At 33.4% G+C, this 16,238-nt stretch overlaps 1 protein-coding gene across 3 annotated transcripts in view; it reads left to right on the top strand.

Moving 5' to 3' along the window:
• The window catches only part of TFPI (tissue factor pathway inhibitor), a 99,689-nt gene extending 94,116 nt beyond the window's left edge, over nucleotides 1-5,573 (top strand). For all 3 annotated transcript variants that reach the window (XM_058549390.1, XM_058549391.1, XM_058549393.1), the window contains 2 exons: nucleotides 4,434-4,613; nucleotides 5,336-5,573. In XM_058549390.1, coding sequence (XP_058405373.1) covers nucleotides 4,434-4,613; nucleotides 5,336-5,442 — 287 coding nt within the window. In that variant the 3' untranslated portion in view covers nucleotides 5,443-5,573. The remainder of the gene's footprint in view (nucleotides 1-4,433; nucleotides 4,614-5,335) is intronic.
• The last annotated feature ends 10,665 nt before the right edge of the window (nucleotides 5,574-16,238 follow it).

Genomic DNA, 16,238 nt, shown 5'->3' with positions numbered 1-16,238 from the left:
AGTCCTACATAGTACCCTTCTACTTTTGTGGGTACGAGGAGAGAGAAAAAAGACAATGTCTAGTAAATAAATGCATTAGAGTAAGGTCCACGTTTTGTTAAAAATGTTTAGGCATTTTTAAACACCAATGTAGAAATATAAATTGAAAAAATAGAAATAATCTATATATACATAGGTCACGGATTGACTAAATATACTGTAGTCAGTTCAAAAAATAAAATACTGTGCATACATTAAAAAGAATGAAGTATATATATGAAAAAATGTGGAAACATCCACAAAATATTACCAAGTAGAATAATAAGACAGAGCAGTATACTAATACATGTTCGCATATGCAAACAATTTGCGGGAAGATAAACGCCAAACCATTGATAATGGTTAAAGGGCAGGGACCAAATTATGGAGAACTTTTGTTTTTCATTTTCTATACTTTTGTATTATTTGAACATTTTACAATAATAATTTGTAATTAGAAAATTAAAATTTTTATTTTCTTCACTACAAAATTACAGGAAAATAAGTTCATTATTCAAAGGAAAGACTTGTTATTCAATTCCCTAAAGCAGTCTCAGAAGACAAAAAATAATTTACTCCACAAGTCATGAGGTGGTTCAGAAACCCAATTTGGCTGGTAAAATAAAAACCTAACTAGGCAGTAAAATGGGAACAATAAGAAAGACACTGCAATAAAAATTCAAAATGAGCATAAGATTCAAAGTTTACTGTATAAGTTTTAAAGAAAAATTACATAAACCACTTTACACATAAAACTGACTTTGAAGCGCCACCTATAGTTTAGCAGTCACGCTAGATCATGGCAGCTCCTGGCAGAAAATAAGCGGATCCTGAATTCTGAAACCTTATCCTAGACCCTCTAAATGGAAGCTATCCAACTTGTTATTAATGGCGAGATCGAGACAGAATGCATTTGGTTATTAAATTCCCTTTGGAAAATGAACAGAAGTCAGGTTAGTGTCTTTTTATTCTATATTAAATTTCTGTGAATAATCTAGACCAATAAAATCACGTTGTTCAACTACTTCAAAACCTTTATATTTTCTTTCATTGTAGATATCAGAGTCTGGATTTTGAATAGGTGAGTGCCTATGTTTATCTAGAATAAATATATTAATTGAAAACAGTCAAGCTTATCTCATCCTGGAGTACAAAAATTTTAATTTCCTCACCTTTGGAGTTGAAAAGATGATAATCAAGGACTCAAAAAATCTTAGAGCTAAAATATCCTTGAGAAACCATATGCTTCGTCATTTTAATTCCACTGTTGCTTATGCTAGAGTAACCCAATGATAGAATTCCTGCTTAGAGTTAAAATGATTTTAGGAGAAATGGATTAGTTTACAGGTATAATTCATGTTCTGAAGAGTAATGGCCTTATAAAGACCCCCCAACTGCTGATAATTTATTTATTTATTAAAAACTTTTAAATGTTAAGTATATATAATACAACATCCTTAGTGATTAATTTCAAATTTTAATGCATTATCGAAATATTCTTATTTCTAGTGTTAGGAACCACAATATTGATCTGGGTAAAAGGTGAATTGTGTTTGATGATCTGTGTAGATAGCGATTAAAATCCGGGCAAATAAAGTGAGATAGACGAACAGCTGTCATCAGGTCAGTCACAAACAGACGTCTGGAAAGAGAGACAATTCAAGTCTGCACACCAGATCCCAGGCTGTCAGAAGCAGCATGCCAGACACTCAGAAGTCACTGAGTTTCATGTAGAGGCAACCTGATGCCTTGAACAATTTAACTGGTAGTGAAACTCTTTCTGATGGCATCTGCGCTGGTCAACTGTCTGCTCTCAAATCAGTCCCCTACCTTCCTCTTGCCCTGTCCCATATTATAGGGAGCCCTTTCCCATGGCTTCTGAGTAGGTTTAGCCAGTGGCAGACATTGTTGGAAGACCTGGTGGCTAAAAGAAGACAGAAGCTAGAGTATATCTCTCCGCCAAACTTGTAGTGTATCCGCCATGGTTTTGAATCCCACTGGAGAAGCCCATTTTGCTTCTAGCTTTTACCTGGTGTTCCAGACTCCTGGCCTATGATAGTAGAGGCTCCTCTCTTGTTACCTCCAGTCTAGGAACTGTAGCCCAAATGTACCAGGCTACCTTGCCCTCACTTTGAAATAGCCTTGATTTTGTTATGGGACCAGGTTTACTATAAGTTGTTTGTTAGGGGAAAAGAAGAATGAATTTGCTGCATGTTATCAGAAAACTCTCTCTGTCCTAGAATAAGGAACTTTAGGTAGTGCATTGCTATTAAGACAATAAGAACTAACATTTGTAAAGAAATGTCCAACTTACAAGTACATCCACATATATTGTCTGCAACTTACTGGGCTAATATATCTTGTGTACAAAATGCTAAAGTGAAATTGATGTATAAGTCATATCATTTCACCATACACATCTACTATGAAGCATCTGTAGATGTTTTCTGAGAATTAAAAAAATAGCAATTTCCTCTTCTTTTTCTGTTTCTCAAATTGGGCTAATTGCTTGTAGGGTAGTTCTTTTGTTCCTAAACATAAGTGATGACTTTGGAAACTCACAGAGATAGAAGTAGTGGCAACTGATAACCATCTCATATTCTAGACTGTGGGCTGATGAGAATCCATAGCACACACATTGGAAAAGTTTGCCGAATAGTAGGGCGCAGTCACAATATATCTCTCCTAGATTGTTAGAAAATTCTTCTTATACAAACCACTGTTGGTAAGAAGACATTTCAACATTTTATAGAAAGTTAAGCACACATTCTCACCAAATACATTTTAATTGCAATTTGTGATGGCAATAATCACGCACTATAATCCCCAAATAGGATGAGGTAAAATTATCAAATTAATTTCATTAAATAATTAAATTATTTAATTAATTTCAATATATTTAAATTAATTTCTATTTAATTTCAAACATAAATTAGACTACATGATTTTGAATAATGTTTTAGTTTTACAGATCCTAAGAGTTTCTTTTAAAATCAAAGGTTTATACCTACTCAAAGACCTAAATAAAACTTCACATTCTTTGTGATTACAGTTCTTGAATTTTAACACAGAATATCACTTTTCTAAAATGTCTTCTCATATTCCTCCCATATTATTCCCACTCCTTCTATTTTCCAGAGTTTCTCTCTCACATGAGATTATATCAAGACACTCTAATCTTTATTTAAATATCTAGAAGGCAGGGGATGGTAAAATGTGTATATCAATTTAAGATTTCATTCATTTTTTTCCTCAAATTGTTTTGTTTTATTTCTTTTCTTTTACAGTCTATTCATCCGGGGTTTGCTTGCCGTCAGATCACTTCTTCCTTTCAGCTCAACTTATTTGCCTTCATTGGCTATTGGATTCCTCAAAGTTCTATTTTCTGCCAGTGTTGAATATCCAGCAAATTCTTTGTCTGCATTTGCTGCCCCACATCTCACTCTTTGGCAAAGCCACTGAAGTTTTCTTCTACTGATTCCTCACCATCCACCAACATATCTGCAATATGGGTTTACTAATATCAAGCAATTTAGCTCTGCTGCTAAAGGGGACCAGCTTCCCCTCACTGACGGGAATTCCCAAAGGAGCTAAAAGCAACCATTGGGCTGAATCTATTTCTCTGCTTTGTCTTAAGGGAATGAGTGTTCCTTTTATTACCCTAGCTGCATTTTTTTTCTTCTGTTTTTGAAAGTGCTTAGTCTCATTGACAGACCAGCCTGTCTCTCTGGTTTAAACCTGTGTTTTATTTTACTGGCTTTAGCAATATTCCTTCCTTTGCAAAAACATCTAAGTCATTTAGAACTGATGCTTCGCTTTATGAGAAAACTTGATTGCTAAGTCAAACCATCTCTTCTGGGCTCCTTCTCTGAAGCTGAAAGTTAGAATTTACTACACCCTGCACTTTAAATTGTTATTTTGTTACATCATTCAGACTCTTTTTAGTCAAGAGAAGACACTCTGCCTCAGCTTGAGTATTTGTATGGTACGACGAATAAGGATTTTGCTCATCAGGACTTTTTTTTCCCAAGTTGACCATTCATGAACAAATGATATGTAAACACTGATAGTTTTTTTTAATGTATATGGTTAACAAATTTTCAGAAGTTAAGTTGTTGCATAGTGGTTTTATTACGTACAACTAGTCTTTTCATGTAAAGTAATCATAGCACCTCTCTTTAGCAAATGTATGTACTTTTTAATTTATTGGAGAAAGGTCTCAGTATAGGGGACACTTGGAGATTGGTTAAGCATTTTCATGGAATGGAAATACATGAATTTTACTGAGTACTACTTTTATTCATTCAGATTAGTGTTTTACATAAACATGCCACAAGACTAATCTATAAACAACAATATGAAAGTCTCAGATTAACTATCATACATGACTTACCATGTTTTCTTGATGTTCTTAGAATTTTATGGCCCCTCCTGGTGTCTGACCCCAGCAGACAGAGGATTGTGTCAAGCCAATGAGAGCAGATTCTACTACAATTCAATTATTGGGAAATGCCGCCCATTTAAGTACAGTGGATGTGGAGGGAACGAGAACAATTTTACTTCCAAGAAGGCGTGTCTTAAGACTTGTAAAAAAGGTATAGAAGACATTCTTCCCTTTAATTCACTAGTGTTTTAGATAATAATTGTATTGAAATTACGAATGAATTTTAATCTATGAAAAATATCCTGAAATTAGTTCTATCTATATAAGAAACAAAGTAATATGATTTAGCTAATAACTGTCCCCTTTTCAATTACATTTAGATAATATTGCTGGATATGTAAGCTGCAATTCCTTTTAATGTCTTCATAGAAAAAGAATCAATTTCAAACAAATCAAATGTTTTATTCTTTTAATATTTACATACGAAGCTTTCATTTTAAAGAATTATACCAAAATAGCTTTAGGCTTTCTTATAATACACAAAATTTTAATGCATTTATTAATTTTCTTCTGAATAGAAAAATGATGCATGTTTAGAGAAGAGTATTAATATGTAAATAAAAATTACCTATAATTCCACTAACCGCCTACAGCCACATGTCCACTTTTTTAATAAAATGAGCATGAATTTCTAACTGAAGATAAATAGTAAAAATCAGCAACATGCTTATCCATTTTTGCTAACTCTTATATATGCAAAGTGACTTCTTTAGCAATAGATTGTTCTACACAAAGACATAGACAAAATTAAAGGCTTTTAAACTAATCAGTTTTTTGGTTTTAAATATTAAAAGATAATTTGAGGAAATTTTAGATAAAATGTTTTATTATGTTACTTTATCATGCATAAATTTGTTTCTCTTCCTTTTGTAGGTTTCATCCAAAGAATATCGAAAGAAAGATTAATTAAAACCAAAAGAAAAAGAAAGAAGCAGCCAGTGAAAATAGTATATGAAAAAATTGTTGTTAAAAAGATATAAATTTGTTATATTATTACAATATTAATTCTACTAAATATTTTAGATGAAGCTTCTCACTATGATTTTTTTCTTTCCTAAAATCCTTTTAAAATTGCATGAATTTCCAGTCATATATTACCTGCTATTAATACATTTGCTTATTCTAGGGCTATAATTTATTAACTGACTACTATGAATTTACTTATTCTCTTGATCCCTAACTATTTGCCATTTAACTACAAATTATCATACTGCTGGCCACCTCAAATGAGTGCATTTTTCTGTTTAGTGATCATCTATTTGAGATTATGTTGTCACTTATTTGTTTTGATCATGTATATGACGATCTTCTTTATAGCCTATGCCCAGATTAAGAAGTACAGCTATTAAAAAACAAGCACTTTTGGGGTTTTACATCTAAAATGGTGACAAGCACCTTCTTCTGACAAAGATCACACAATTGTACATTTGGAAAGAGCTGGTAACAATTGAATTCTATCACGTGCTTCCCTCCCTAGACAATGTGTTCTCTCCTTTAGCACTAACCAGTAGTACCTCGATCAATCTTGAGCCAAACCATATTTGAACAAAGAACACTCAACTCTTTGTCATGTGCCTGCCTGATTTTGATTGATTTAACTTTTTTGGTTTGCTTATGGCCTGTTATATCAGTAAAGATAGTTGAATAATTGTTTGTTAAAGACAGATCACGAGGAGAAGAAACTTGTTGGAAAAGGGAAGTTTTTAATGGCAATCAAAAAGAAATTCTGTTTATGTACTTCCTAATTTTATTGTTTGACAAAATTTTCTGTCACCAAAAATAGCAATAATATTTAAGCCTCCTGAAATCTGGTGATTTATCATTAGGATAAATGAATACACACAACGCAACTAGTAATTCCTGCTTAAAAAAAAAAAAAAGCCATGCTATTTCTGGAGAAAATGAAAAAAAATTATCAGCAAGGAAGATTCCACTAGAAAATCCAAGCACTGTTCCCTCTCAGGGATTTAACTGACATTTCTCTGAAGTTAATTCACTATATCCAGATCCGTACCTTTCCCTCTCTGCTGAGCCATGTGCAGTCCAGCATCTCAACAGCCTCATCATACACATTTCAGTTTCTATACTGTTCACTTCAAATTTCATATTTAAATTTGAACTTGTCATCTAGAAACAACTAACCACTTCAACCATTTAGTTTAGCTTAATGACTACTCTCTAGCAGCAGTATTATAATTCTACCTGTTCCTCAGGCTTGAAAGTTTGAACCCTATCTTGATTTCTTATTTTCCCTCATACACCACATCTAATCAGTCTCCAAACACTATTGCTTCCTTTTTCATAAGTTCATCCAACTCTAAGGCTTTTTACCTCTACTGCATTCTTCACATCAGTACTGATTTAATTCCTAAGAATTAATTCAGTATATTTCACCACCACTCAAAATCATTCAAGGACTCACCAGTTGGTACTTGACCCCACCCCATCCCCCACAATTTATTTTGGTGTATATATATATATATATATATATATATGTATATATACATATATATATATATATATATTTTGAACTTAACTACACTACTCTCTTTCATGACTACTTCAATTTAGTTAAAAGAGTATTCATTGTTCACTGAAAATATCTTTAATTACTCATCTTATTCACGCTGATTTCCTATTTAAAAATCTGATCCTCTCCAGATCATTCATCTGAAGTCAGGGTCCAACTGATGTGAGCTATAAAATCACTACATTTTGAGACAGAATAAAAATCCTAATATACAATTACAAATCATTTCCATCCTATGGCATAAAAATTATATCATTACAAAACAGTGTCAATTTGTTCATTTAAGAAAAATTTTGTATCTTAATTTCAAATATTCAGTACATAAGTAACTACTTTAAACTGAATCTTGGCTGCGGATTTCGAGACTTTTAGAAATCAAAATCCCTTCTGAAATATGCTCTGTTGTCATTTATACATGGATAGCAATACCTTTAGATAAAGAGTAAAGTCTCCTTACATCAAGTGGCAAGTTGCCAAGCCCATTGCTGAGTTGACTAATTGTTTTCTCCAACAACCATTCATGGATTTATTACTTAGTCAAAAAAAGAGATACACTGAAATGGTTTGCAATGTTTAATGCATGTGAATATTATTTTTACTGCGTTTTTAAATCAGAAGCCCTCTGGTGGTATTGTCTTGCTTTGTTTTGCATAATAAAATGCATCTAACTGTGAATTTTATATAGATTTACGTTATACATCATACACATGTATTTACCTACTTTGTTTATACTTTGTTCAAAATTAACAGGTCATGTTAAAAACAGCTCAAATGATTTTATTTTTTACATTATAAAAAATAAAATATCCTGAATAATAAAGTATGACTGTTATACTCATGAAATTTTTTATACTTAAAAAAAAATTAGTGTTCTTCAGTTATCACAAAGATAAAAAGCCCAAAGACAAAGAAAAAAATGTTTCACAAGTTCCAGTCCACTTTTATCTTACCTCTTTTAATTGGAATTTGCTAATAATCCCCTTTCAGTTATAAATGTGCATCCACGTATTACGATTTCTTATTTCTCAAACAAATTAGTATACTATGCTTTACAATCCAAATACTCTACATCTACTCTATTCCATCTATATGTCTATCAATCATTTCTTATGTAATTGTATAAATATGACATGTATATTTAGATATATATCATAACTATACATACATAAACGACTTCCAATCCTAACTATTGAAGTTGGCCTGGCCACTCTCCATACCAGAAGAAGGAAGAAACTGACACTAATGTAGCCACTAGTTAACGGACTTCTTGAATTTTTGTCAGCTACTCCTGCTTTTGTCTGTTTTTTTAAGAAATTAACATTTATATTTAGTTTTTCCAACATTTGACTTTCAGTTCTTTCTCAAGGACATTAGCATGGACACACCTTAATTGCTTTTCCTGCATTCTGCTATACAGAACAGGAAATCTTGATCTTGTCAGTCCCTCTAGCCCAATTTGTGAACTATTATAACCACATAGCTGGTGCCTTGGGTAGAATTATTCAGACCACTTTTAAAGGGAGTAGTACATGGCAATTCATTTTACAGAGACAGAAAGAGACATTCAGACATTTAATCACATAATACAATGAATAAAATAGAGCATTAGGACAATGAATATGATTTCCTCATCACAGATGAGAAAAATTCTGGCCCAAACAGTCTGAAACAAAACAGGGATATATTTGATTACAAGATTGAAAAGGCCAGAGGTATTTTACTTCAGTATGGGTGGATTCAGGGCCTCATATTATCATCAAAACTCAGACTGTCTTTGCCGCTGATTCTGCTGCCCAATATTTTTTCTCTTTATTTCCTAATCTCACAGGGTTTCAAAATGACTTCCAAAATTTAAGGCCCACATCCTCTCAGAGTAAAGTTTTCTAGAAAAGTTTGGACTCTCTTACCTCAAAGAATCTAATTAAAGTCCTGGCCTCAGGCACGATCCATGAAAAAAATAATTGACAAGCTGGACTTGATTAAAATTAAAAACTTCGCCTCTGCAAAAGACAATCTCAAGAGATTAGAAGAAAAGCCACGGACTGTGAGAAAATATTTGCAAAAGATACATCTGATAAAAAAACTTTTATCTAAAATATACAAAGAACTCTTAAAACTCAACAATAAGAAAACAAAAAACCCTATTAAAAAAATGGGCCAAAGATTTTTTAACAGATACCTTACCAGAGAAGATATACAGGTGGCAAATAAACATATGAAAAGATAGTTCACATCATATGTCATCAGGGAAATGCAAATTAAAACAACAATGAGCTACCACTACACACTTATTAGAATGGCCCAAATCAGGTACACTGACACCACCAAACGCTGGCAAAGAGCAAGAACAACTCTTAATCATTGGTGGTGGGAATGCAAAATACAGCCACTTTGGAAGACAGTTTGACAGTTTTTCATAAAACTAAACATACTCCTACTATACCATCCAGCAAGCACACTCCTTGGTATTTACCCAAAGGAGTTGAAAATTTATATCCACAGAAAAACCTGCACACAGATATATATAGCAACTTTATTCATAATTGCCAAAACTTGGAAGCAATCAAGATGTCCTTCAGTAGATGAATGGATAAACTGTGTTACATCTAGACAATGCAATGTTATTCAGCACCAAAAAGAAATGAGCTACCCAGCCATGAAAAGACATGGAAGAACCTTATTGCATATTACTAAGGAAAAGAGGCCAACTTGAAAAGGCTACATAGTGTAAGATTCCAAATATATGTCATTCTGGAACAAGCAAAACTATGGAGACAGTAAAAAGATCATTGGTTACCAGGAGCTGGGAGGAGGAAGAGATGAACAGGCAGAGCACAGAGGATTTTTAGAGCAAGGAAAGTACTCTGTATGATAACCATAATAATGGAAATATGTCATTGTACATTTGTCCAAACCCATAGAATGTGCAACGCCAAGAGAAAACCATTATGTAAACTATGGACGTGGGGTGATGATGTGTCAATGTAAGCTCATCAACCGTAACAAATGTAACACTCTGCTGGGGGATGGTGATAATGGGAAGGCTATGCATGTGTACATGGTAGAGGATATAGGATAAAACTCTGTACTTTCCTCTCAATTTTGCTATGAACCTAAAACTGCTCTAAAAAAATGAAGTCTTAATTTAAAAAAAATCTAATCTCACTCTCTTTGACCCAAAAGTCTTAACCCCAACACCATGTTTAAAGAAATGTGACTTTCTGATTGACCAGGTTTGATTCACAAGTCCACTCCCAGATATCTAGTTGGTATAAGCACTACCTGAAATTTGTGATCTGACTGGCAGGGCTTGGACTAGAGTGAGGCAAGAGAGGCACTTGTCCCAGGCACAAAATTTGAGGGGACGTAAAAAAAACTCAGTAACTAAGATAAATAATATAGTAATGCAGTTTTTTTTCCAATTAAAAATAAAGCAAAAATTCATGTAAATATCAAATTTTTTTAATCAAAAGAAACATTTTCTGAGTCATACTGGAATCTAAGGCAAAAGGAAAAATCAGTAATACTGATGTTTTAGTAAGAAATATAAAGATGGTTCAAATTTGATCATTGTTTACTGTAATGAAAAATACAGAAAAAAATATAAGCCAAATTATTATATTCAATAGATAAAGAAAAATTATTTGATTAAATTCAACACTTGTTTCATGATTAAAAACTTCTAGCAAGCTAGAGAAGAGACCTTTCTTAATTTGATGAAGGATGTCTACCAATGTGATAACATATAACATTATAGTGGTAAAATTTTAGAAACATTCCCACTAAACTCAAGAACAGGACCAAGGTGCTCTCCATTACCATTAGTATTCAACATATCCAGGTAGTCTTAATTTTCCAGCCAAAGCAAAAAGACAAGAAACAATAATTAGGTATAAATATTATATCATGGTTATTGTCATATAATATGCTTGTCATAATTGAAAATCCAAGAGAATCTAAAACAACAATTAGAAGTAATACTGGAGTTCAGTAAGATTACTATATGCAATTTCAACATATGAAATCAATAGCATTTCTGTAACTAAACAGAAAAATAATAGAAAATATGTACTAGCCACAATAGAAGAAAACTGTAACGTACCTAACAGTAAATCCCACAAAAGATGTATAAAAAAACTTTTAGGAAAAAAACCCCATAGAGAAAATTCAAATAGGTTGTTGACGGGCATAAAAAGAGCTAAATATTTTTCTATTTATTGTAATTCTTATAATTAGTATTCTCAGAGAAAGAAGACAATAAGAACACTAGATTATGAAGAAAAAATATTAAAATACGATAAATATTTTTTTTTAAAAATCAAGAAATAGAAGAAAATCTCTAAGCTACTGAAAGAAAAAGTCATAGAAAAGGAAAATGATAGAAAAAAATGAGAAAATTAAGCAATCAATTCAGGAGCCAAATCTTGAAGTAATAGAAGGTCTAGAAAATGGAAGAGACAAAATAGAGAGGGGGCAGATGTTATAGAACTAAATTACACAGGTTTCTTTTATTGAAATGGTGTCTTGTACCCAACAAAGGAAAACCCACCCAGCAAACCCTCTACACACACACACACACACACACACCACTAAATCTCACATACTAGTGATGAAGAGAAAATTCCTAAAGGACAGGGAAGAGTGTGGGGGAATAAGTCACATACAGAGAAGTAGAAATAAAAAAGGAATTGTACCTCTCAACGGCAAGGATGGAAGGAAGCCAGAATAAAGTTGGATGTGAAGTCTGAGGGGTGAAGAATAGCTGTTCACTTTAGTGTTAATTGATCTTTCAATTACGTGCCTGTAGTGCTTTGCTGAAAAATAAAAATTAATCAAAATAAATACAAAGTTATTTAACGCTTTCACTTTCCATCAGAGCTTTGGGGAATAGTTTTGGAGTGTGAACTAAGAGATATGGTTTCTCGTACCAATCCTGCTACTGCTTGGTGGATGAATTTGTCATCAAATTTCTTTGGCTCCATATTTACTCATATTTAGAATGAGTGTTTTGGACTAGACTGCCTATAAGAATTCTTCCAGTTTTGGCATTTCAGGATTTTATGAGAATGCTCTATTTAAAAGCATCCAACACCAATATACGGTAAGTCAAAAATTGTAAAGATGTTCTGTGATTAAAAACCAAAAATCAACCTTAGCCAGGCTCTTCTCTCAGTAATAACCCACATCCCTCCTAGCATAAGGGGGTCGTTTTCAGTGGTCTGCTATTTTCCTTCAAATATGAAGGTGCATATTTGCACTATATTTGATGCAGCCTGTCATATCCGAACTGACTACACCTGTAACACACTTCCTTTTTCAGTGCTTGATCGTTCCCCAAACATCAGAAGGTTATATGAGAAGCTTCCAAATTACTACCTTACAGGGGGCCCCACTCACTTTGGGAGACTCTGAATGCCTTAATACTTGGGTTTTGTTTACGACTGAAAAAAAAAAAAAGAAACATTTTCTGAACCATTAACTTCCCCCACACTCAAGACTACGTGCCTTCTAGAGAAAATAATACATGCGCTTCCGATTTACCCTAAGTCATCAAGGCATTTCAAGCTTATGAAAAGTTTTGACAATTTTGAAAGTATTTAATCTCTTTTTGAAATCATTCTTAAACGAGCTAGCAAAATTTAGTGAATAAATTAATTCTAGTACCAAATCTTTTATTTCAAACTACCATTTGTTCTAATAAGTTTTGAGCAAATCCTAAGTAGCCAACATTAACACATTCCTGCCCACATTACTGATAGTTAGCTGTTCTTCACTCATTATGAGATAACGTCAGCTAAGTCAAATATGAATCTGAGTCTCTTCGGGGTTTTGATCCATATTTAATCTGTATTTTCACAGAGGGTGTAATTCCAATGTACCGAACTCTCTTAAGCTGCAGGTGCTCTCAAGTTAGAAGCCAGAGGAAACTGCTACTTCCTTCTTCTTAGTCAATTTTTGGAATCAGAAAGCAAGAATTTTGACTTTCCAATAGTCTTTCTTTTTTTAACATATTCCCCACTCTCAACAGAATGTTCCATAAAATTTATAAATCACTCTAGGGAAATTTCCAGAGAGTTTCAAAATGTGAACAGCTGTGAGCTACCTAAACGATCCATCTAGCCAAGAAATTGCTACTCTAGAGATGAATAAACAATTACCATTTTTTACTCAAAATATCTGCCACTGTTCAGTGAGAAAGTCTTTAGAATTGTAAAGCTAAGTATGTTAGGAAAATTTTTCTTTAACCTTTTGCATATTCTATTTTTCTCCTTCCAAGCTATACACACACGCGCGCACACACACACACACACACACACACACAGACACAGGACCATTTAATTAGGGAGAAGACCTTTAAAGTCCAGTAAATCTCACAGCTTCTCTTATTTTTTCTGGCTGTCAATAAACTGTCAGAGGCAAATAAAGAATATTTTAAGGACTGTGTAAGAAAAAAAAAACACCCAAGCAAATACAGTAATAAAGAGCATAGGATTCGCATTCAAATCAACTTGGATTTGAGCCCAGTAAAACTTGGTATCCCTAATCCTGTCTCCTTTGTCTGTGAAATGATTGTGAGGGTAAATGAGCGCACATGCGTACTCAGCACAGTGTTTGCTACATCGTATGTATTCAATAAAATGACAGCTATTAGTATTACAATTTGTTGAATATTTAATATTTCAGAGTTTTAGAATATAGTCTCCGAACTGCAACAATTATTCAAATAAGTCAAGCAAGTGAAAGTCAAAGTAGGAAATTTTAGGTCAATTTTGTTTGCTAAAGTAATAATTTTATAACTGAGAAATGAGATTAACATAAGTGGTTTTACTGTTAACAAGATTAATTGAGGAAACTCTAAAAATTACATGTTTGAGAATTTTTTAAATGTTCATAATTTTTTGAGATAATTGCCTAAGAGGTGCTAATAATATTTTTAATATGAAAACTTCTATAACATGGGTAAAAAAGGGTAAAATCAGTGAATGTTCTTTTTATTTCTCTCATAAACCTATGTAAGACTCATCTTAAAATATTTAAGTATGTCTTATGTTTCCAGGAAATTTTAAGTTTAAAAAATGACCACCATTATTTCTTGTGTCATCCTCCCAAATATTCAGAAACTTACACTATCATTCATATATGAATAATATTGGAAATGTGTGAGCTGGATAGAAATCAGAATACAAATATGTTTAAAAAGAAAAATAGCCAAGATGGTGGTGATGCTTTAACAGAAATTTGCTGAATATTGTGCTAATACTCATTATATTCATTTTCTCAATGTGGAATTATCTAACTGAAGCCTCAGTAACCAATATAATTTGACTTATATTTCATATAATTTTCTTCCAAAAATATCGAAGTAGTTTGCCAGATTTAAATATTTTGCTAATAACATTGTAAAGAAGGACAAGTTTAAAAACTAAACAACTTAGGTTTCAAGTTTTAGTTTGACCAATTTCCAGTTATGTAAACTCACTAAGATTCTGTTCCCTCTTCACAGAGTTTAAGAAAATCTCTAAAGCATATAGCATATTTCTGGAAAAATGCCAGTCATCAACAATGTTACTTTTCTTCCTCAACTTCACCCAACACGGAAAAGAGACCCAACAGGACTACTAGATATTGTTAAGTACTTAAAGATACACTATTGTTAATACAACCCAAAATTGAATTTGTTTTTATGATTCCTTACAATTAATCTAAAAAAGAGAGTCCTGCAGTTGCAGCATTTTTTCCTGAATATCCACAATACTATGAGAAATGAATTTGAAGGATACCATATATAAGGGACCATGGTTAACACTGGGGACATTAACTTCAACTAATAACTTTGCAGAAAGACACAGAAAATTTCCCAGGGAAAGTGTTTTATATTCGCCTTCTTACCCCAGCCCCACCACCCCAGCCCCACCTAGCCGCAGCAGAACAAAGCATAAAATTTGATTTGGATTGCCTGACTCATTGTAAATAGAGTAAAATACAAATGCCTTACCACAATCTACATGGCCCTACATTCTACGTCCTGATGCATTCGCATGGGACTTTCTTGATGCTCATTGCTCTCCAGACTCTAGGAGCAATCTAGGTGCAGACTTTGAACAGGTTTCCTTTACTTGCAATAGTCTTCCTAGTAAACTCTGCTTTGGTGGCCCTCCCACACGTCCTTTATTGAGCTGGTGCACTCATCTCCCAGTTGTTGGGAGAACTGGCTGCTAATAGCTCCCAGCTGCATCCTTCTCCAAATTATCTTCAGCTGATGGTAGTTACTTTGCCCAGAATTTATGTTCCCCACTCCCATAGTGACAGTGACTGACTAACAAAGAGCTACTAAAGACAGACTCCCTTGCATCAAGGGAGGACAACTCTGACATGCAATTTACACTCCAGAGCCCTACTCTACGGATTAGGCCAAATCTAGATTTTAACTGAGACCATATGCTTGCTCACCTCATTCTCCGTCCAATCCTGCTTCATTCCCTCCTTTAATGCTTTTTCCTCAAGTCTAAAGAGCTCTCCTTCAGTAAATCATGGGCACTCAAATTTTTCTCTCAAGCTCTGCTTCTGGGAAGCCCTACTGAGAATAGACTTCTTTCTAATCTGTGGAATGCCTCATACTTCTTGTCTTTTAGGTTCCAGAGTAATCATTACTTTCTTTTCTACAAGAAGTATGTTCTCCCTCCATCCTACCTTCAGTCATTGAACATATTGCTTTTTAGCAATATGAGTATTTGAGCCATATGAGCAAAAATAAGTATGTTTTTCTAAATGTCTACCTAAGGAGAGAAAGTAAATTCCTTGAGAACAGGGACTATGTCCCCATTACCAAACTTTCTACTCCCAGCATCCATCCAAATGCTTGGCAAGTGGTAGATGATCAATTAATGTGTTCAGTGGATGGCTATGGTTCAGACACTTTGCTTTCAGATGATACAAATATTTATAGAAACAGATCTCGGAGGTAATTAATATGTCTCCAAATACTGCCTCTCTCAAATGTCAGCTGTATTAAGCCAGAACAGGATTACAGCCAATTAATAATTGATTTTTTTTCTAATATATGGTGGTAGAATAAATACTTTTCATGCTCGGATATAGAGGGCCTTTCTTATTAGATGTGAGAGAGACTTTTCACACTGTTGTGAGCTTTCGAAGATCTGATTTATATTCCTGATCAGTTACCTAGGATTTAATTCACTTTAGCGTAGTCATGGACTTCAGAGTTGTCCAGTTAGATAATTTCAA

The sequence above is a fragment of the Diceros bicornis genome, chromosome 10, assembly GCF_020826845.1.
Source record: "Diceros bicornis minor isolate mBicDic1 chromosome 10, mDicBic1.mat.cur, whole genome shotgun sequence".
In the NCBI taxonomy this organism is placed as follows: domain Eukaryota; kingdom Metazoa; phylum Chordata; class Mammalia; order Perissodactyla; family Rhinocerotidae; genus Diceros; species Diceros bicornis.
The sequence above is the reverse complement of the archived record's forward strand: the minus strand, read 5'-3'. Positions and strand labels throughout refer to the sequence as shown.